Raw genomic sequence first — 21,403 nt, 5'->3', positions numbered from 1 at the left:
TAATGGCCACAAAAAATAAGATGGTTTATTGAAGTAGACTAAATGACCTAATGCTTAGACACCATATTTCCAATAGTAATGTTGTTGCAAGGGTACATAAATGACAATGGAATTTTTTCCTGCCTGTGATCCATCTAAGCACAGGAAATACAAAAAAGTGTGCTAGAAGCTTTGAGTCACAGAGCTTTGATAGAATATAAAAGATCTTACATGCCCAGTAATTTAAATATAGTTTCAACTTTTTATGTTACTGGATATTGTGCTTTTGAGTCCTCTTGAAGCTATAAAGGATTACAAACTGCTAGAGCTTGAGAAATACAAAGTTGATCAGATTTGTACCAGAAATGTAAAGATAACCATTAAAAAAAACAGTCCTTTAAAGATATGCCACAAGCTTAAATTTTAACTCAGACTATGATTGGCAGCTTCAGAGATGGAAAAACACTATGAAAAAAGCTATGAAGACACATCACACAGGTTAGCTCAGTTTTTCATTTCCTTTTTTCCCCTTCCGTTAAACCTCCCCTTGGAGAACCATTATGTCTGTGCAGTGAATATCTCAGATGTTATATTTATTTCTCCTTTATTTTCATCTGTATTCAGTGTTTACTGGAATTTTCATTATCCCAATATTTGGGGTAATTTACATTAATTAACCTGACAATGCTAACTGAGCTGCATTGAGGCGATTTTTTTGTTTGTAAAGTTGTCCTGAATGAAATTCCAGACACCACTGAAGACAATACACACGCTGTATGCATATTTATAAAACATTCCACCCCTGACATAGCACAGACATTACATGCATGAATGAATGCAACACATAATTACATCATCAAAATTGCAGATAAAAAACCTGGCCGCCATTGTTGTCTGCTATGATCAGTGGTGTCAGCAACGCAATACTTGCAGTGGGTTCATAGGACCCAGCATCAATTGAAAAAGATCCAGACAACTACTTAAATACATTTCCATAATAGGATATATGTAATAAACAAAATAAAACCAACGTGAAACTCCAGTGTATCCTGATCCTTGATTTTTTTAAGCACACCAGATCCACCTCCTGACTGTTAGTATCTATATTCCTTGGAGGAATAAAGCATCTTCAACATATGGCATTGATAACCATGCAAATACAAATGCATTTATGCATATTCCACAAAAAACTTCTCACACAGTACAAGATAAACATACAACATACTTATTGTCTTGCAAGAAAATGCATTATGCTAATATATAGAATGAGATTTTAAAAAAAATAGATTAATGATAACTGTTTAAACAGCAAAAGCTATCAGTTTTACCAGATGTATTCTCCAGAGATCTATACTGAGAAAAGGAAAGAAGAGGGAAGAAAAAAGAAAGAAAGAAAAGAAATTCGGTCCTTTGTTTTAAATGAGAGAAGACAAGAGCAGAATGACTTTCTAACATCCTGATGGCAATACCACATAGTGAGTGAAAAAACTGTCACGGTTAGAATTAACAACCAAGACCAACCAGCACTCTGTAAGGACAGAAATCTTTTGAAGAAATCTAGGTGAACTATGAAAGTCTGGTTTCAGTCCAGTTGCATATAGGGACTACTCTGGCAGAGGACAGTCAGCACCAAAGACTGGTAAAAAGTAGTATTTAGCAATGCAAATGTGTTACGCCACAAAGTTTAATTCTGCTCAGTGAATTAGCAAAACATTTACTAGTTCTCATAGCAGAAGGTATTGAAGTAGTCTTACTTTCTCTAACCTAGGGGATCCCAGAGGGAATGAGTGGGAAGTTTCATGAAGCTCTGTTCTGGCACCAGGTTGTACTTTGAAGCTGAACTCTTATGTAGAGATCTGCTGCAGAGCCTCTGCTTTCTTTGCACAAGCAAAACTTTCAAATAAAGATTTGGTATCTTTCAACCATATTAAAAAGTTTTTATTTTCATTTGCTTTCTCTTTCCTCACAGTTCCCCCTTGGAATATCGTAACAGTCTCCCACAGAAGTACACAGTGTTCTGTACCAAAGAAAAAAAATAAACATCTGCACATTAGTTAAAAAAAAAAATCCAAGTGTAAGCAATGCAAGGAAACATTGCAGAAAGAAATCTTCCGGTTCTACATCAAAGCCAAAACCAAACTGTTTGGACTGTCAAGTTTTACCCTGTGTTGAGAGGCACCAAAGATTTGAGAGGCATATCCTAACCAAGGATGCACGACACTGATCTAGCTTTACTACAACCAGTGGTTCATTCACTGAATGAGATCTGTTCTGGTAAAATGTGGTTATACCAGCTGCTAAAAAAGAAATCTAGGCTCCCTGTGATACCTTCAGGAAAGTCAGCACTGGAGCTGGAGTGGTGCAGAGACCAGCTGGAATTATCAAAGATTTCTCCCCTGTGAGAGCATGTGAATTACAGTAGAGAAGAGGTCAGCTTACCATATGGCAAACATAAGTCAGCTTTGGCACTTGTATTACCAAAAGTAACACAGTGAGAGTTCTCAACTCAGCAGAAAACCCACTGTGAAGATTTAATGTATCAGTAATGGGTTGAGCAGCCACATACCTATAACTCCTGGAAAATCTTTCTTAGTTGGGTAAAGCTACCCGAGACCAGCTCCTATTAAGCAGAAACACGAGGTAATTGTTGTTTGCAGAAGAAGAAACAAGATGCCAATGATGGGGCAAAATTTTAAAATATACAAATAACTAATGGAGTTAAAATTTCTGTCGTCTTTTTCCTTTCAAGCCCTGACCCATTAAAAATAGTTTAACAGCATGAATTGCAAGGTTTCTTAAACTGGCTCAAAAAAAATCCCAGAACAATGCAACCCTCACCATTCCTGAATTAAATGTAAAAGTCTATTGTGAATTACTTGGACGGTGACCATATTTTTGTAGACTATACCTGAGTAGAGAGTGGATTTTATTTCTTTTCCGTTAATAGGCAAAACAAATATTTCAAGATACAGCTGAAGTGCTGTTAAAATAGTGATGTCTCAGGTCACAATCAGAATCTTGTATATACAATTCATATTAACTTAAAAAAATAAAGAAGTTCAAAATACCTCCAGACAATGTTATATTTTAGCAAAACGTCCTGTACAAAAGTAGGCCACTGCTGTTGGTTTAAAAGAAACCCTTAGCAGTTATTTTCTTCTTAGTTTGTGCAGTAAGTGGTTTCTTCAGTTCAGGCTCTCTGTCTGGGGTACCTGCAGGAGACTTCAGCACTCCATGACGGGGTTTCTGTGCAGGATTGAAAGCTACACGAGAGGGTCCTTCTGGGCTCACCAAGATACTTTTGTCAGTCTTTTTAAATTCTGTTGAAAAACAAGCAAGTGAATTAAAAAAAATGCAATTACTGGACTCATCAATTATCTGTGGAATTGTCCAGCCCTGGAATTTTGCCTTAGATCCTTAAGTCCATCAGAAATGGTGGTGAAATGCATTTCTTAGCTGTGTCCCTTTGACAGTGAAGTTTGTTGCAATCCACAGAAAGGTTATGAACAATTCATTCCCTGCAGTTCCACAGGCCACCAGAGAATTAGCCTATCCCTCAGAAACAAGTGTTTATGTATCCCATAATCCAGTGTCTCTGTTCTTACAGTTAATTAGCATGTATCTCCAGAGACTCCTGGTTATCACTTCTGCTAGTAGATATGCATTTTTGTTTTCTTTGTGCAGCTGTTACATTAACATAAATGCATACATCAGATCACACTCTTCTACATTTGAACTTGGCCTACAGTATACCTCAAAGTAACAAAAGTAGTTAAGTGAATACATGCAGTTAAGTAAATGCCTTGCTCCATAGCACAGAACAGGAAAAAACACTGTCTGCTTACAGGTGAGACACAGAGAGGGACTGGTATTTATCTGCTCATTACTAAATTGCATCAGAGGCAGCCAAAATGAAAGTGAAATTTTCCTGTAATACAGCCTGAGCTCATTAGAACATCGACACCTTTATCCTGAGAAACAGAACAATCAATGCAGAATATGAAGGGGGGTGTGCTTGAAAGGCTCCCCCTGCATAACAGGAGGCCAGGGAAGGAGAGACTGTTACTATCACACTCTTCTCAATCTATAAGGCTTCATCTGCAAGTCAACAATGCAGCACCATGGAACGATGCAAGTCTAGCCACTTGGCTGAATATCCTCAACTTCTCCTTCTCCTCCGGTTAGGAACTTGAAGATGGCTTATGAACTAGTCAATGAACTGTTAATAAATACTGAGGCAGAAAAAGATCAGACCAATCCTGCTTGAGAGAAATAACAAGAATTTTAAAGTGCAAATGTGTACAGCTTCCCCCTTCGTTAGTGACGTGCGAGTGTCACACAGATCTATCAGACTCACCAGCAGTCATGTTTTTATTCAAACCAAAGGTGACTTTTTTGGAGCCGGATGATTGCAGCTTATTCAACTGTGAAGCAAAATGAAGGCAGAAAATAAAATAAGACTCCTGAGGCAATAATATGAGTTCTTTTACCTATATCCCATCAAAACTGATGCAAAGCAGCCTACTCCCCTCACTTCGTTTAGAAGTCCTCCAATGATCTAGAATTAACATAATGATCTCTGCTAAGACATTGGTTTTCTAGTCAAAAGCAAACATACTTAATTTGTAGAGTAAATGACACGCTCTAGGATCATTACATAATTTGACACCAAACAAGAAAGTTTGTGTGAATTAGATAGATGGCAGTCTTTTGAAGCCTGTAATGCAAGTGGAAAGAAATGGACGCTTAGAGTCAGTTAACAGGACTGAAAACCAGTTAAGGTTTTTGTTTTATTGTGAAAAATGTTAAGGTTCAAAATAGCATCCTTTCAACAGAAAGGCGTTTTTGAAATCAGTGGAGAATAAAGAAGAGACTCTGAAAATGCCTACAATTTGTTTTCTGAAATTCTGAAGCTAACTGTAGGTCTGTCTGCAAGGAAATGTGACACAATCTCCAGATTTACCTGCCTGCATTAGAAGATTAACACAGATTGGAAAAAACAGCATGAGTGAGGGTATGTGCTTGGTTTGGGCGTGTTTCAGGAAAAGACTCATGGCAAGATTTAGCTGCCACTGGTGAAATCACATTACCGGAATGGAGGCTCTGGTGGAGATGGTACTTCTTGCCTTCCTGAAGAGTAATGCCTTTGGGACAGTTGATTTTTCAAATTTTACGAAGTCACTCCCTTGTTTTGCTTTCTTTTTCTTTAATGGCAATAAAGCGGTGCTGCTTTCCTACAAAGACAGAAGGGAAAAAATCCTCAGTACAGAAGTACTGTAACTAATCAATACCTAGTGCAACGATCAGAGCTTACCACACATGGTTCTGTCAATGCTGCCAAAGCTCAGAGAGAGCTGTCTGGTACTCACATAAACCAGTCATCCTAATTAACCCCCAGGAATTAATCTTAGACTTATCCTGACTGAAAACACAACCCTAAGACAGGTTGTGTGCTGGAACACAAAGCTCACTGCACAGCAAAGAAAAAGGACCCTGCCAAACTTTTGCCTGGCTCATCAGAATGTAAACAAAGCTTTCACCTTCCTGTGCATGATGCTGTCTTACAACCAATTCAGCACTTCCATAGCACCTCTGATAGGATCAGATACATAACTAACGAACAAACTCAGCTTTAGATTGACATGGAAATGTAGGAGCTATTGGGAATAGGTGAACGGTTGGACTGGGTGATCTTTTAGGTCTTTTCCAACCTTGGTGATTCTATGATTCTATGAAATGAAACAAAGTCAAATATGGTGTCTGTGTGCACTCAAGAAATCCAGCAAGTGTGAGTTGCTACTAGTCTCTTGCCTTCCCCTCAGTTTCACTGTGTGCTGCCATTTGCTAAACCTGTCCTTGCTAGAGGGGTTGGAATAAGATGGGTTGACGTGAATGGGATGAAGTTCAACACGACCAAGTCTCAGATCCTGCATTTTGATTACAACAACCCCATGCAGTGCTACAGGTTTGGGGTTGAATGGCCAGAAGGCTGTTCTCAGGAAAAGGATATGGGGATGCTGATTCTTGGCATAACATAAGCCAGTTGTGCACCCAGGTGGCAAAGAAAGTCAACGGCATCCTAAATTGTATCAGAAATAGTACAGCCAGCAGGAGCAGGGAAGTGATCATCCCTCAGTACTCAGCTCTGGTGAGGCCACATGTTGAATACTGTGTTTGGTTTTGGGTTCTGCACTACAAGAAAGACTTGGAGGCCCTGCAGTGAGTCCAGAGATGGGCAACAAAGCTGTGAGGAGTCTGAAGCACAAGTCTGATGGGGAGCAGCTGAGGGAACTGGGCTTGCTCAGTCTGGAGAAAAGGAGGCTCAGGGGAAAACTTTTAGCTACCTACAGCCACCAGAATGGAGGTTGTGGCGAGGTGGGGATGAGCCTTTTCTTCCAGGTAACAGTGATATCACAAGAGGGAACGGCCTCGAATTGCACCTAGGGAGATTGATGTTGGTTATGAGGAAAAAATTCCTTCTCTGAAAGAGTTGTGAAGCATTGGCAAAGGCAGCCCAGGGCAGTGGTGGAGTCATCACCATCCCTAGACGTCTGTAAGGGTAGATGTAGCAATTAGGGACGTGGTTTAGAAGGCAATATTAGTGGTTGGTAAATGGTTGGACTAGCTGATCTCAGTGCTCCTTTCCAGCCTTAATGATTACATGATCTTTAAGGTCTTTTCCAACCCAAGCCACTCTATGATTTTTTGAAAGCTATCCCTTTCAATCCAAGGCAATTCTCAGGATCTGTAATTTTAATGCTAATGAAATGCACTGCTTCAGCGCTTCTCAACATGTTGTCTGTGAGCATCAAATGCCTGTGAACTACTGTGAGGCTCATCTGCACTTTACAGTGATCTACAAATGTGAAATTCCTAGAACAATTTGCAGCCATGCTGTGGAAAACATTCATGGGGATACAGCTTCTGTCAATTTGCTTTAAAACAAAGCAGAACTCTTCTAGCTTCCTGAATTCTGAAGACAACCATGAAATAACACTGAATGAGCTCGTTTTTCTTCCTTCTCTTCCTTTTTGATATTTGAAGATCATTTCTTAGGTGGGTGTATTATCTTGTGAAATTAAGATCCAAAACATGCCCCTTGTAATTCCTGTAATTCCAAGAGACCAACGTTACCTAATTAAAATTAGGAAATAAAATAACATTCCTCTAATGATGAAATTTAAAAGAAAAAAAAGGCAAAGCCTAATTTCCTCCAAAATTATGTATCTTAGCTTATGCTCTGCAGTGAGAAAAGCAGTTTACATACTGGATTAAGAATTGTTTTGGTTCTTTCCTTCTCGGTGCTTTAACATCAAAAAATAGGAAATGTTGAAACAATGTTAACATCATTCTCAGTAATGTTTCAAAATGCATTTTTCCTCACTTGGAGTCTGAGTGATCATATCATGTATGAATCGGCACTACTTAACTGATCATACACTTTTTTTTTAATTAGACCTTGAAGTCAAACAGAAATGAGCTAACAGGTTAATAATGTGCACTTGTTAATCAGAGGAAGACTCAGTTGTTTTGTATATCACATTTAATTTATGTTTTATGAATTTTCTATCCTGTGAAGTGGGAATGTCAGCAACACTTCCAATAATACAATTGAACCCATAAATACTTAAGGGTGAATGTACACACAAAATGAATGGTTAAAGGGATTTCAGAGGCAAGAGACAGAATAATATTCTCTCTCAACAATGCCACCAAAAACATACAGTGTAAAATACTTTTGGACTCTCAAATTGCTGGAATCTACCTTCATTGCCAAAAGAAAATGGGAATGGAAGGTGCAGGGGGAAAAAAATGAACTTGTTCCCAAACTGCAAAACTACACGTAGTAAGAACAGTGCAGTCAGACCTTCCTAGCGAAAGTACAGCCTGACTTTTGTGAGGAACTAGATCATCCTCAAAAGTGATCGTGGAATCACTGATGACACTGAAATTTCCAGTGCCAGACTATCTGTTCACTCTTTTCTGCATAGCACTAACAAGATGCAGAAGTGAGTTAGCAAAAAAAGCCATGATTGGAATTACTGAAAGCAATATCACAAGGAGCTTATACTAATCCAAGCATACGGTGTTGCTGCTGAACTGAAAAGGTTCCACCTCGGCATTCCCATCCTTTTTGCCAAGACATGGCAAGACTGCACACATGCTTGTTCAGACACCCAGTGCAAATCAATAATTAACTCAAAGGGGAAATAAAAAAAAAAAAAGAAATCAAACAAACAATCCTAGCCAACTACAAAGGCATCTCTACAACCTAACCAACCAAGTTTCAGTGACATGAATTCTTTCACAGCGATAGCTGGCACAGGCTCTAATGTTACAGCGTAAGGAGGTATAAAAATGTACCAGGGATGAGAGGGTTCTTGGGAAGCCCAACCTTTTGGTAACTGCACAGGTCAGATGTAAAAAATAGCCTGCAAGTTTGTGAAGAGGGCAAAAGGGAGGGGAAAAAAAATGAAAAATAGATCTACATACCTCCTTTCTACTTTTCTTGCATGCAGTCTCCAGAATTCCATTGCCTTCAACAGAATTTATCACCTCTGTAACTTTTCGCTTCTTTTTCAAGGTTGCTGCTTTCTGGTTGGAGACTTTCATCCCTTCCAGAGCAACCAGCTTTGTCTTTTTCTTCAATTTGACCTTTCTGGCGGGTTCAGATTCAGAGTCCACATCTCTTGACAGTGGGCCCTTCTTGTTAGATTTCAAGTCTGCCTGCTGCAAAAAGTTCTCCCCATTGACCAAAGCAGACCCTGCTTTTTGTTTCTTTTTCCCAGCCTTAGGAATTAATGGTGTGACAGACGGGTTGACATGCTCTGCCTTGTTGGCATTAGCTGCACCATTTTGACACTCCAGCTTTCCAAGAACATTTTGCACTTTTGGATTCATTTTCTCTGACTGAATCTTTTTACTCTGCTCTGTGTCAGTCTGACTGCTCTGTGCAGTGATGCTGTGCTTATCTCTGGTCTCACTTACTGCATTTCTGATCTCATTTGTCTCATTAACTAGCAATTTCTTCTTCTTCAACTTATTATTTTCTGGCATCTTTCCTGGGTTAAATTTAACAGATCCAGATGTTTCAGCTACTCCCTCCTCAGAATTTCCATCGATTGTTCCAGAATCAGCATGTGGGCTCTCCCTTATCTTCCTTTTTTTTTTCTTCTTCTGTGGAACTGATGCCTCCTTTGCACTTGATGTCTCCTGTTCATCCTTCCCCGAGCCTACCCCAAAAGGAATGCCATACAACACAAATGTGAAACAAAAAGGTACATACAGCAAATGAACTGTGGTTAGTCCTTCATTTTCATTTTTATTTTTTCCTCCTAATAGACATAATATTTTCTTGTTTTACTGTTACAGCTGCTCAGGACATTGCATTCCCTGAACTTCTAGCCTAATTAATATTTTGCTGATCTTGCCTTGTCACAGCTGACTTCTAAGCCGTTCCATGGGGGAACAATATTCTGTACAGAAATAATGTTAGAAAGAGTTATTATCTACCTATTAATCAGGTACTGATCACAGATACAGAGGAAGAGCAACTCAGGGGTTCAGTAATTCAGTGAGATATTTTTGGTACAATTCAGCTTTGGCCATGTCAGTATTAGACATACTGCTATAAACTTGTTCCTGCTTCTTAGAAACTTTCTTCACCTATCCAGAAGCTCCACCAAATTCTAATGCTCTGATATCCTTTTCCAGGAATACTGACACGATTCTGTTTTTCTACAGTAAGTGAACTGCTCAATGGAGTAATGCAAACAACTGCTTTCAGTTCTGCTTTTGATCAAAACTGAGGTGATCTTCACCTCAAAAATGAGAAACAAAATTCCCATCACAGATTGAACAGACCTTAATTTCACTTTTAATCTTCACTGCAATACAAATCAGTGCGCTCTAAACATCAGTTTATGCCTTCTTCAGAATTGCAGTACCTGATACTTTCTGTTATTGGACAAATGATCATAGATCATCTCTCTTAGAAAGGCTGACTTTGTCTTACCTTTTACTTTTTCCAAACTGTTTTTCTCTGAAGGTTTAACAACTTTTTTCTTTCGTCTTCCTCTGCTGAATGTATCATCATCTTCATCTGTAGAAACATCTTCAGGGAAATCTTGGGGGAAGATTCCTATTGAGGGGAAAGGGTAAGGTATCTGAAAAGCACTGGTATTTTCTATGTTGCTGTTCGTACACAGTGTAATTCCCACAGAAAGCAGATCAACTCATTGTTACCCATTCAACTCAAAACAAAATCCTACCAGTGATTCCTATTTGATTAAGTAAAAATAACAATCTTTCATTTAAGGACAAAGGACAGGGTTGGTGAAATTGTGAAGGGGATTTGGCAATCTCACAAAAAACATGCAATTAGTCCTAGTGAAGTTCAAGGAAAAAGCCCACAACACTACAGTATCCTTGAAAAGCAGCTTAAAAAACAACAACAAAGATTTGCAATACACATTGCATGGGGATCATTACATATTCTTTAAGTGAAAGAAATTCTTTCTGCTCAATCCTTACCTTCTGCTAAATCCTGGAACCTGGAGGTAAGAAGGAAGGGAGAAAAGGAAGAACAAATCAGCATTACTGATTTAGTACCAATTGCAACACAAGTAGCACAGTGTCACTGTACTCATCATAATTCTGTTGAAATAGAAATGATTTTACAAAGGAGTTATAAAATGCTTACTCCAGAAGAGATCCAAAATTGAAAGTCTTGAGAAAAGAGGAATTTAATGCTCCTGTAACAATAATTTGTGTCACATATAATGAAACGTGACATTCTGCAAGGCACAGCCACCCAGTGCAGACAGACCACAGTTGCCAATGAGGAACAGCAGCACAGGCTTCATCAGGCACTTGCCAGGTAAGCCTTCCTTTGTGAGACTGTCACCAGAACAAGAGGGCAAAGGAAAAGTGAAGTAATTTAAGGCAAGATAGCACAAGTAAGGTGTATTTCAACAGAACTCACTTTTTGACCAGCTTGTACAGACGCTTTCTGTTAAGGGCAGGTGTATTTTTCTTGCTTGCGAGTTCAAAGAGTTTGTCAGCAACAGCTTTATAATCAAACTGTTGGAGGAAAGCACAATATGGCTTTTAGTAAACTTATTGTGCAAGACAATCCAATGAGACTAACATTAACATCAACTCAAGAACCAGACACACCCTTTAAACACTGACTTCCTTTACACCCAAAGTAATTTTCTTTTGAAATGTACACCTTCTTCACACATTTCTACTCGCTTTTAAAGGTGTTTGTACTCGGTATTATTTCCTGAAACATGTCTAACCTTAATTCCTATTGATGAAAAAAGCTAATCAACTTCAGAACTCCCCAAAATATTTAGTTAAGGACCAGATGTAAAGTATACCATTTCTTGTTTAAAAGTTACAGATGGGTGAAGAATATCTGCCTGAATGTGCACAATTGGTGCATCTTTCAAAAACACTGCACTGCACTGGAAATAAGCCTAGAAAACACGAATTGCAACTTGTTACTCTCTTACTTTTGCTCTTAGTGTCAATAAAACTTATAGTGATTTCTTGACCATCCACAAGGCCACACATTTCTGAACTTCTGAAATAGGAAAGGAAGAGCAAAAGGAAGAAGGTATAGTAGAGGAGAAAGAAAGAATCAGGGAAGAGGATTAAAATTTTGTAACGTGTTTATCTGATTCATACTCTTTCTTTCTGCACACGTTGAAATAAACAAATCAGCAACAAAAAAGAAAACACAGAGGGGGCACTGCTAACAAAGAAAGCAAGTCACAAACCTGAAGAACAGGCCCAATACTGTCATCAGCATTTTCATATGCATCCTCTGTTTTTTCAGCGCTCTGTGCTGATTTTCCTGACAAACGTCTATTTGCTGTTAATAAAAAGTAAAACCAAAACATTGAATATTAATGCTTAGTTTGTAAAAACAGACACCAAGCATTACTCTCATATAGCAGAAGATTAGCTGCAATTTTCTTCACACCACCTTGTGAGCCTGTCCTGCTTTAACTGCTTTAGGTCACCACTACACAATACACAGTAATGCCATTACCTGAGAACACAAACATACCTGAATCAAAAACCTGCCTGCTCTCGGTTTTTTCCATTCATTTTTAGCTCCCACAGAATGCCAAAATCACACTGTCTTTTAAAAAGTTCTGAACACCCAAGAGCCAAAGGCCAGACTGGATTATTTAGCACTGTTGTAGAAAGCTGGTATAGTCTGTTTTTATTGAAACCATCCATTACTGTGACATGTTCTTGTGGAATCACTTTATTTAAGCACATCCGAAGGAAAACCAGGAAAAAGACAGTCACTTTCACATCACCCTGGACATGTGTTTGAGTGGTTCAGTGCAGAAATGTATTTTTAAGAAATAGACTATTTAAATTTTTATTATTACTAAGGATACTCATAACTTCGTCCTCACCTTTGGTTTTCAGCATCTCTTTCTTTCCCTGTTCATCATCTTCCGACACATCTTCCTCATCGCTGCTGCTTTCCAGTTCTTTCATTAGGTCTTCAATGGCATACGGGGACTGATCCACAATGATCTCAAAGATACCACTGGCTACAGCATGCATCACAGAAGGACTGTGATAAAAGAGAGCAGGAATGAGAGCTGAGAAGCAGAAGCATGCTCTTTTCTGTGGAAATTTGGGGGACGCAAGGAAAACGAGTAATAGGGAACAAAGAGAAAGAGCACCTAGCTCCACAGATGGGAAAAGTCATTCTATTAATTTCTAAAAAGCAGTCCTTAACATCCAAATAATCATGGCTAGTGGGTGTTTTGCTAACATTCCCCTCTTAAATTTCACAGTGTTTACATGCTGCTTTCCATCACATTGCTGAAACAGTCCAACCTACTCACCCGTTCTACACATGCTAGAAACAAAGCCAACCAACACAGGTTGACATGTTTTTTTATAAATCTATAAAGATTATTTATCAATTTTAGAAACATAAATTATCCTCAAGTGATTACGCACACAGTAAAATATCCTTCTTTCTCTATGTTCTGAAGTTACACCATGGCTTTTCTTGTTTATTTGGATATTGTGAGGTAGAATGTCTTAATTCTTAACAAGTATTTGTCCTTTCATTAAACTTACTCTTTTGATTTGGCAACGAAATTGCAGAAAGGTTCAATGAACTTGAGACTCTGGTCTGCTGTGAGCTGTATGATTAGAAAGATAGAAGCAGTTAGCACAGTAAACACATGTGCATTCAAATTCCTTAAACATTTGGCGTGTGTTTGTGTGTGATGGGATCATCTTTAAGAAGTTGTGCCAGTGTCTTTCAGCATACTCTCTAATTCCAACTGACAGGAATATCCAGTGGCTTTTTGTTACCACTGCTATCACTAACTTTCAAATATTCTTTGGAAGCATTCTAAAAATGCTAACAGCTTTGCAAACTTTAACTTACTGAGGAGAAAAATACAATGAGTGAGGCTTCGTATGTCAGAAATAGAAAAATGAGATGGAAAAACCTTAGGTAGTCTGGTGCACATTCACAGACAGACTGTGACACGAGTAAGATCTGGCTTTCCTTTAACCTGCCAGCCCACACCACGACAGTCAGCTACAGCACTATTACAGTACTACTGAAGTACAGTACTACTGAAATACCATTTTCCTAAATTCAATTTATCACCTGTAACTTCAAGTGGTCTTCAAGACTAAATCCCCGCGACTGCTATTTGTGGGGCTGTCACTATGGAGCTTAATGATATTATATAGGCTCCAAGAGCAGACTGGTCTCTCACCCTCCACCATCTGGAACAATAAAAGTGGCAGGCAAGATCATATGCAACGATGACTGCAAAAAATACAAATGGAAAGCTGCTAACTGTTTCCTCCATTGCTACAGTAAGTATCAGATTGAAGAAATAAGGAGGAAAATGTGCACAAACCTAGAACTAAGCATGGGGCAGCAGGCAGCTCACCCTAGTGGAGTAACAAGAAAAATGAAGTTTGGAAGAAGTTTGGCAGCAACAGGCTTTTAGTTGCTGCAAAACTGTGGCACTGAAGCAGAAAGAGACAGCAATCCACAGCAAAGACAGACCCATGTCATCATCAAAATGAGCAACCAAATGTAAAGGGTAACTTGCTCACTGCACAGGTCCAAAGCTCACAATAAAAAATAACACGTAACTTTGACAGCTTGCTTTCTTCCTCTATGTAGGTGCATTATAGAATCAGCCAAGAGCAGGCTGCGGGCCCATTTTTGCAAAAGGATTGCCATCTGTGTTCTTGCAGGGAAAAACAATTTAAGTCCTTTCAGAGAAACAAACAGTCCAGAATGGCATAACTCTTCCACTGCTATTTCCAACCTAAACTGGGAGCTGTGTATGTACCACTACTCAAGGACCTAAATTACTATATTCTCACTTTCTGCACTAAGACACAAAGAAAGTGAAGGCGTAAATTGTAGTAAGTTACCTTCTTCATGCTTATTCAATGTTGCTATGCTATATTTAAAACTGTTAAACATATATAATGTAAAGAAATCGTATTTTTTTTAAGGTTCTCCAAGCTATACTGGCATTTATCAGGAATACAATGCATTTTCTAACCTCCTTTGCACCAACTTTAGCCAATTCTTGCAGATAGATATCAATGAAGTGGAACTTTATCCCTTTGGGAGTATTGCTGTCTGGGTCCATGACTTCTTTCATTAGTAGCTGCAATAGCATTTCACTTAGGCTACAAGGAAAGAGGAAAAAAAAAAAAGGAAAAAAAAGAGCAAGATATTAATATTCAACTGTTCAGGTTCCGTTTGCTTTGAAAAGAGACCCCAGTCATTCACAGTTTTACCTGTTCTTAAGGTGGGAGTTCAACACAAGAAACAAATTCTATTGTGGATTTTCATCTTCAAGAAGAATTTAATAAGAAATCCACATACAATTAGAACTTCTTGCAGTCTAGATTATTTTGTCACATCATACAATCCACTCAGCACAGTTTGCTACAGTGGAATTCACAGTTTTAAAATTCACTTGAATATGGACCAAACTTTTATTATGCTATATGACTTATGGATAGGACGTTTTGAGCAGGGCATTCCTGAAGACCCAAATGTCATCCTTGATGAGTGACATCTCCCACTCCTCATTGTATGAGATTTCATTTTGGTGTACATCCAACAATTAAATTTAACACTGATCCTTCTCAAACTCATTTTCATTGTTCAGACTTTGTCTTCATTAAAGCATACTTTGTCCCTTATAGCAGAACAGTGACCCATGGGCATTTACCAAATGCAAAACTAGGATAAAATAGAGAGGCTGACAGGTACATTCCTATTTTCTTTCTATTCTTGTTTCCTCTTTCCATGAAATTATGCCCATTTGCATCCACGCTCCAGAAGGTAAAAGACAAAGAAGATAAACATAATACTAGGCTATCACTTTAAATCAACACTTCAAAGACTGCCATCAGCTTAAATGCAGAACAAGCTTACAAGTGGCAGAAAGTAGAGCAGGATAACTGCAATCACTCGCATTTTATGGCATATGGGGGAGAAACATAAACAAAATCATGAATGTAAACTGGCTTCCTGTTGCATACAAGAACAGCTTCCAGATCTGTCTTATAAAAAGGCGAGTCACCACGATTAAATAGAATAAATAAATAAAAAAGCCACAACCAATTAAAGAAAAAGCCACAACCAATAAGAAACACATTAGAGTAAAAAAGTTCATTTTCTGTGTTTTCCTGATGTTGACTCACAGTCTAATCCCTCCATAGAAGAAAATTCACTGCTAGTTCTCCTGGCTAGATAAGGAAGATCTGGGAAACCATATTATATATTTGAAAGTCTCATGTATCAAGACTCCTTTCTAAGCTACGTATTGTAATTGATACAGAAAGCAAATAAGTCTTAGAGCTGAGGCTTCATGGCAGTGCTTCCTGTGAAGAAAAAGGATCTATTAAAGGAAAATATATTTTGCAAAAATAAATTGGTACTTCCCTACAATGCAATTACATTCAGGAATCTGCTTACCTTTCATCCCAGTCATTTCTTTTCAGCACTTCAAAAGATTGCCTCAAAATCATACGGATTAGCTGCAAAGTACAAAATCTGTTACAGGTGTTCTTGATAATGGATAAGAGTTAGTGTGACAGTAACAGGAATACAGTTCTTAGTGAAGCTCTTCAGAGCACAAGATGAAAAGCTTCCTCCCCCGAACATTCTGATAGACTTGTCTATCATGTCAAGCAGTGTGCACTGAGGTTCAAATGACAATAAAGTATTTTCATGTCTCAAGCCCAGCAAAATCAATGCCCGCCTCTACTGTACAGCTCTGTCCAGCTCCATCACCCTGATTTCCTCATTAAGTGCTGGAAGACCTAAAAACCCCGACAACTTGAAGAAGCTGGAGACAACAGTGAAGACAGATTGTAACAGTGATCATTTAATTGACAAGAACCTTTTCCTAAGAGATAGCCGTGTGTAAAATAAATGCATTAACCTGATTCAAACACTGAAGCATCTCCCTTCTCCTAACATTGAGAAACAAACAGCAGCAACAAACATGCCAGCAATTACTTCATTTGAAACAAAAAGATTAATTTTGTTCTTGCAAAGGCAGATCTTTTAAGAGTGTTCTTTCAGTGATTTTACTATCTGTTCTAATATAGCACTTCCTACAGAAAGAATTCTGATAGCTGAATGTGCTACGGTGGATACTTTAGTACTGGAAAGTTGGCATTCTAGTGACAACTGGTTTGTTAAATGGGGTCATAAATGTCTTTTGACAGCCCGTTGTAAATCACTGATCTTGATGCAGTGTCTGCTGAGATAGTATTAATATGCAGTGAGAGCACTTATGCATGAAATCATCTTTCTTTCTAAGAATTTCTCTCAGAGTAATCTATGAGAAACATCACTGTGATATAAAAGAAGGTAAACAAAAAAAAAAAAATAACTCTCAGCACGACATAAACTGTCATGACTTCTAAATTCGTGATAGTGTGCAAAAGCCTTAACAATAAATATGTTTTGCAATGAATAATGAAAATAGTCACTTGTCTTCTCTTAAAACATACACAGATGCATGTGCTGGATGCTGCCTTCCAGCACACCACTATATTCTACACATACTCAAAAAAAAAAAAAGAAAAAGAGCTACAATAGTCAACATTACCATATAGTACTTATCGAGACGTAGATTGTCTATTCCATTCCACTCACGGCTCATAGTTTGCCAAAACGTTCGAATGAACAAGTGCTCTGCGAAAGAATAAAAGAGAAGACTTGTAACTGCTTGTCTGGCATGCAGGTTTCTTCTGTTAACCCCAAAAACCTCAAGAAATCACTTCAAGATGAGGGAGAACTGCATTTCCCTAGGGATTTGCCCAGTGACTGACGTAGATCCGTGAGTAGATATGCTTGAGTCAGGTACACATCCGCTAAACAAAGCAAGAAATGGCACACAGCTACTTTTAAAGACAAGCACAATTACAGTGACAATTGAAATAACAACGTTACTGAGGCTGAGCTTTGTACCCATACATTTTCAGGCATATATGCACAAGTTTGAGCATTCATTTCTACTCATGCTAGTCAAGGCACTGATCAAGCACTGCATGTCAAGTGGATTTTGTATATTTTGTGCTTAACAGCTCATGAAACAAGATTGGATTTGAGCAGGAAATACACAGAACAGCAAGGTAAGGGGTTAAGTTTTCTCTGCCATCCACCTGGCAAAAATCTCACCTTCCTCACACTGGAGAGACAACCCTTCCCCTGCAACAACCAGAAATAAACTGCATCTGATCCAGGGTCTTGATACTTTCCTAAATGCAATCACATGTACCAGCTGGACAGCCAGCAAAGGAAAAAACAGTTATGATCCAGATCTGTCTCTACCCTAGAACTGTGAAAGTAGGCTCAAAGTCACTAAACATTAAAGCACCTTGAGAAGAGTCAGATAATTAAATAGTACTTACGAGCCTCTGTATTCTGAATCACATGGATAAGCTGTGAAATGTTATTTGCAAGTTCCTCCTAAAGGCAAACAAATACAGTTAGTGTAGTGTATTTCAGAGCTTGGTCTCCTTACTACACATTCAACAAGAGAACAGCCAGAAATACGAAGAAACATCCCTCATAAAACATTCTCTTAACAACTGCTTTTGTACCATAGTTTGTACTGGGATTAGGTTAGTTACAAGATAAAATTCAAGGCTATGAAGCCCTGTTTGACCAGCTCCCTGCACATATCATCCTATTGACAGCAAGATTGAAGTAGGAAAAGAATAATCCAACATATCTGAATTAACACGCGATGTAAAACTTCTGGGGTACTCTTCTCATGTAGCTTAAATGTAGGTACACCTCTGTATTATTTGTGAGATAAACAGAGAATAAGCATTACTTATGAGGTGAACACAGAAGCAATTTGAAGCCTGATTGAGGTTACTAAGATTTCTACTCCAAAACTGGCATCTTTTGAAAATAGGTAGACAAATCAAAGGAGGGGGCAAAAAGTTGGTAACAGAAAAAATATCATCAAACTCCTCATACTAAGGAATGTTTGGATTTTGTGTTGAGGGACACGGTTTAGTGAGAAATATTGATGATAGGTGGATGGTTGGACTGGGTCATCTTGTAGGTCTTTTCCAACCTTGCTGATTCTGTGATTTCTGTGATTCTAACAAAAAATAGGAAGCATGAAACTTTCAAACTCAGCAAACCAAAGGTTGTAGGTATGCTGAAGTTGCAGGTAAGGGCAATCTGCTGTTACTGCTCTAGTTCCATCAAATCAATGCACTTCATAGCAATATATATTTCATCTGGAAGGTAAATAGTTACATCTGCTTTTCAAAGGGTGATTGCAAACACCGAATGGTCCACAAGGTGAGGATCACTGACTTAGTCAACTCTACTGAATGCGCCACAGTCAGGGCAAGACACAACAGTGAGCAAGACTCACTCAAGTCATTTTCACTATTCTGAAGTAGTATGTCCTCATAGTACATTTTAGAAGACACCCACTCAGACAAACATCAAAGCAGTACTATACCTGTAGCAGTGGTTTATCCTGCATCCACATACAATAGAACAGTCCCTTCCATATCTTCAGCAGTTCTTCCTGGCTAAAGCCACCTAGGGTACAGAATAAGCGTGACTGAAAATGAAACATCCCACACTTCCACCAAAATGCTTTCAAGCAGTTCTCTTTCTTTCTCCTTCCCTCTATTTCCCATTTTTTCTTTCTTTTTGTTATATTCTTATGAGTGAATACTGATTCCTACAATAAGCAGACTAACACCACTTGATTTCATGCCTTTAAGATTTTATCGTGTGCCAAAGTAACAAAGACTTCAAAGAAATCACAGAGATGAGAGATGAACACTAAGGTAAATCTGATAAATCCATCTGCAGTTAAGCTTTGTTCCCTCTGGCACATTGCTAAGAGATGACAAGTGCAAAACCTAGAATACAGCTTTTTAGTGCTTAGTGCTTTTTTTTTTTTTTTTTAAACCAGTATCTTTATGCAAGATACTAAAGATAAAAGAAAAGTCGACCCTCCAATTATCAGCCCAGAATAGCACGCTCTTCTCTTACACGGTGCAGTGGAACTGCCAGGTCAAAGCCTGAACCAGTGGTTGAGCACCAGGTGAGGAGTGACTAACCTAGGGAGTGCAGGTACAAGCAATGCACCTGAGAGAGAGAAGGGCTTGAGCCTGGATCCATCCACTCTCATTAAACTGTGAGCAGCATCCCTCTGGATAGAGATTACCTATCTTTCAAGCTGTTGCTGGTTGTCAGAAGAGTTGAGTCAATTTTCCTTCTTTATTACCTGCTATTGCTTTGTAGTGCCTGTATCCTATTCATTGCCTTTTTTTTTTTTTTGCCATACACAAGGAATGGATTTTAAGAATGGATTGATCAGAAAAACAAAAAGGACCACTTCTGAAAAATAATGTGCTTATCCAAGTTCATCCACACACATGTAATGACTTCAGAGATTCAGTGGTTCTATGCTTCCTCTGGAATTTAACTCCACTGAAGTGAGGCTCTAGCTCTTCAGAAAGGTTCCCTGGCATGGCTAATAACTCAACCCTAGCATAGATCATACTGAACAGTCCATGGCCTGTGTTCTGCCTACCTATGGACCATGAGACGAAGTCAGCAGGAACTCTGGTACCTCATTCAAAAGTTGGCAAGTTCTTTATTGTTCAAGTGAAGGACTCTAACTGGCTTACCTGATGTGTGACTCTCGTCTCCGACAAAGCACTGTACAGACATATGTCTGCTTACTCATAAATAAGTTGAAAATTTAAAAAAAAAAAAACAACTCTTCCTGAACATAACACTCTTTCTTTCAAGACCAAATCAGCTAACTTTCATTTTAATATTACTAGCTTGAACTTTACTTGAGAGCAAATAAATCTAAGAACACTGGAAATCAGTCACTTTGCTTTTCTCCTTGTTTGAATTTCACGGTGGGTTGATCTTCACGTGCAAAAGGTTTACTGACTGCTTCACTATGGTGGTTTCCTAGTATTTTAAGGCATTAATTAACATGCAACCTTATCTGCTAGTGAGGGAGCTCCTATCCACCTGAGAGTTTCCACAAACTGGGAGGAATCTACACTTTGCAGTGAGACTGAACATAGTGATATAAGAAATATGAATATAAAGATGCTACATATAGCACAGGAAATGCCCCAAACTAAAACAATCCGCACTTCAGAGGAGCAGTGCGTACATTTGCTTGCTCTTACTAACCCCTAGGCATCTCCTTTGATTTATTTATAGCAACTGTCAGGAAGAAAGCCAACGGGTACCCTGGGGTGCATTAAAAAGTAGGGCCAGCAGGTCGAGGGAGGTGATTTTCCACCCTCCCACCCCCCTGCTCTGCTTTGATGACGGTTAAGGGCCTGGAGCACCCCCCTTATGAGGAAAGACTGAAACAGCTGGGACCACCTCCTCAGCAGGCAGCAGAGCATAAAACCACAGCCTTCAACTCTCACATATTGCGAAATAGATGCGTGAAGGTTAAAACAAGAAAAAAGAAAGAAGGAAGCAAAGAAGCGAGTCTCGATCCCCACAGAGGAGTCGCAGCGCAGGCCCTCCCCACACGTGCCCCGCCGCCCCGTACCGTCCGGGCGCTGCGTGCGCACGCTGATGTAGCCCCGCAGCTTCTTCACGGCGCGGTCCCGGATTCGCTTCTCGTTGGCGGCCAGCCGCTGCGCGAACTGGATCTCAGGAGCCTGAGCGGCGGCGGGAGCCATGGCCCGGCAGCACCGCACCGCGCCGTGCCACCGACACTCGGGCGCACACTGGTGACGTCACCAACGGCGCCGTCGCCTTTTCTCTGACGTCATTCGTCTTGAGGTGGGGGCTGGTCACGGTGTGGGAGAGCGGTTGCGCCCCGCTTTTACACAAATTCTCAAT

At 39.2% G+C, this 21,403-nt stretch overlaps 1 protein-coding gene across 1 annotated transcript; it reads right to left on the bottom strand.

Moving 5' to 3' along the window:
• RRP1B (ribosomal RNA processing 1B) lies at window positions 1–21,261 on the bottom strand. The gene is made up of 16 exons (XM_042810610.1): window positions 21,108–21,261; window positions 19,023–19,105; window positions 17,947–18,004; window positions 17,142–17,227; window positions 15,998–16,059; window positions 14,568–14,697; window positions 13,102–13,166; window positions 12,420–12,583; window positions 11,766–11,860; window positions 10,964–11,061; window positions 10,513–10,532; window positions 9,995–10,120; window positions 8,473–9,212; window positions 5,070–5,213; window positions 4,337–4,403; window positions 1–3,299 (listed from the first exon to the last, which is right to left on the bottom strand). The coding sequence occupies exons 1-16, from the start codon at window positions 21,238–21,240 to the stop codon at window positions 3,109–3,111; spliced, it is 2,262 nt and encodes a 753-aa protein (XP_042666544.1). The 5' UTR covers window positions 21,241–21,261; the 3' UTR covers window positions 1–3,108.
• Between the last annotated feature and the right edge of the window lie 142 nt (window positions 21,262–21,403).

This window comes from Centrocercus urophasianus, unplaced genomic scaffold, assembly GCF_019232065.1.
Source record: "Centrocercus urophasianus isolate 14NV4802_14NV808 unplaced genomic scaffold, USGS_Curo_1.0 seq_12, whole genome shotgun sequence".
Taxonomy (NCBI): Eukaryota; Metazoa; Chordata; class Aves; order Galliformes; family Phasianidae; genus Centrocercus; species Centrocercus urophasianus.
This window is presented reverse-complemented; position numbering and strand designations above follow the sequence as displayed.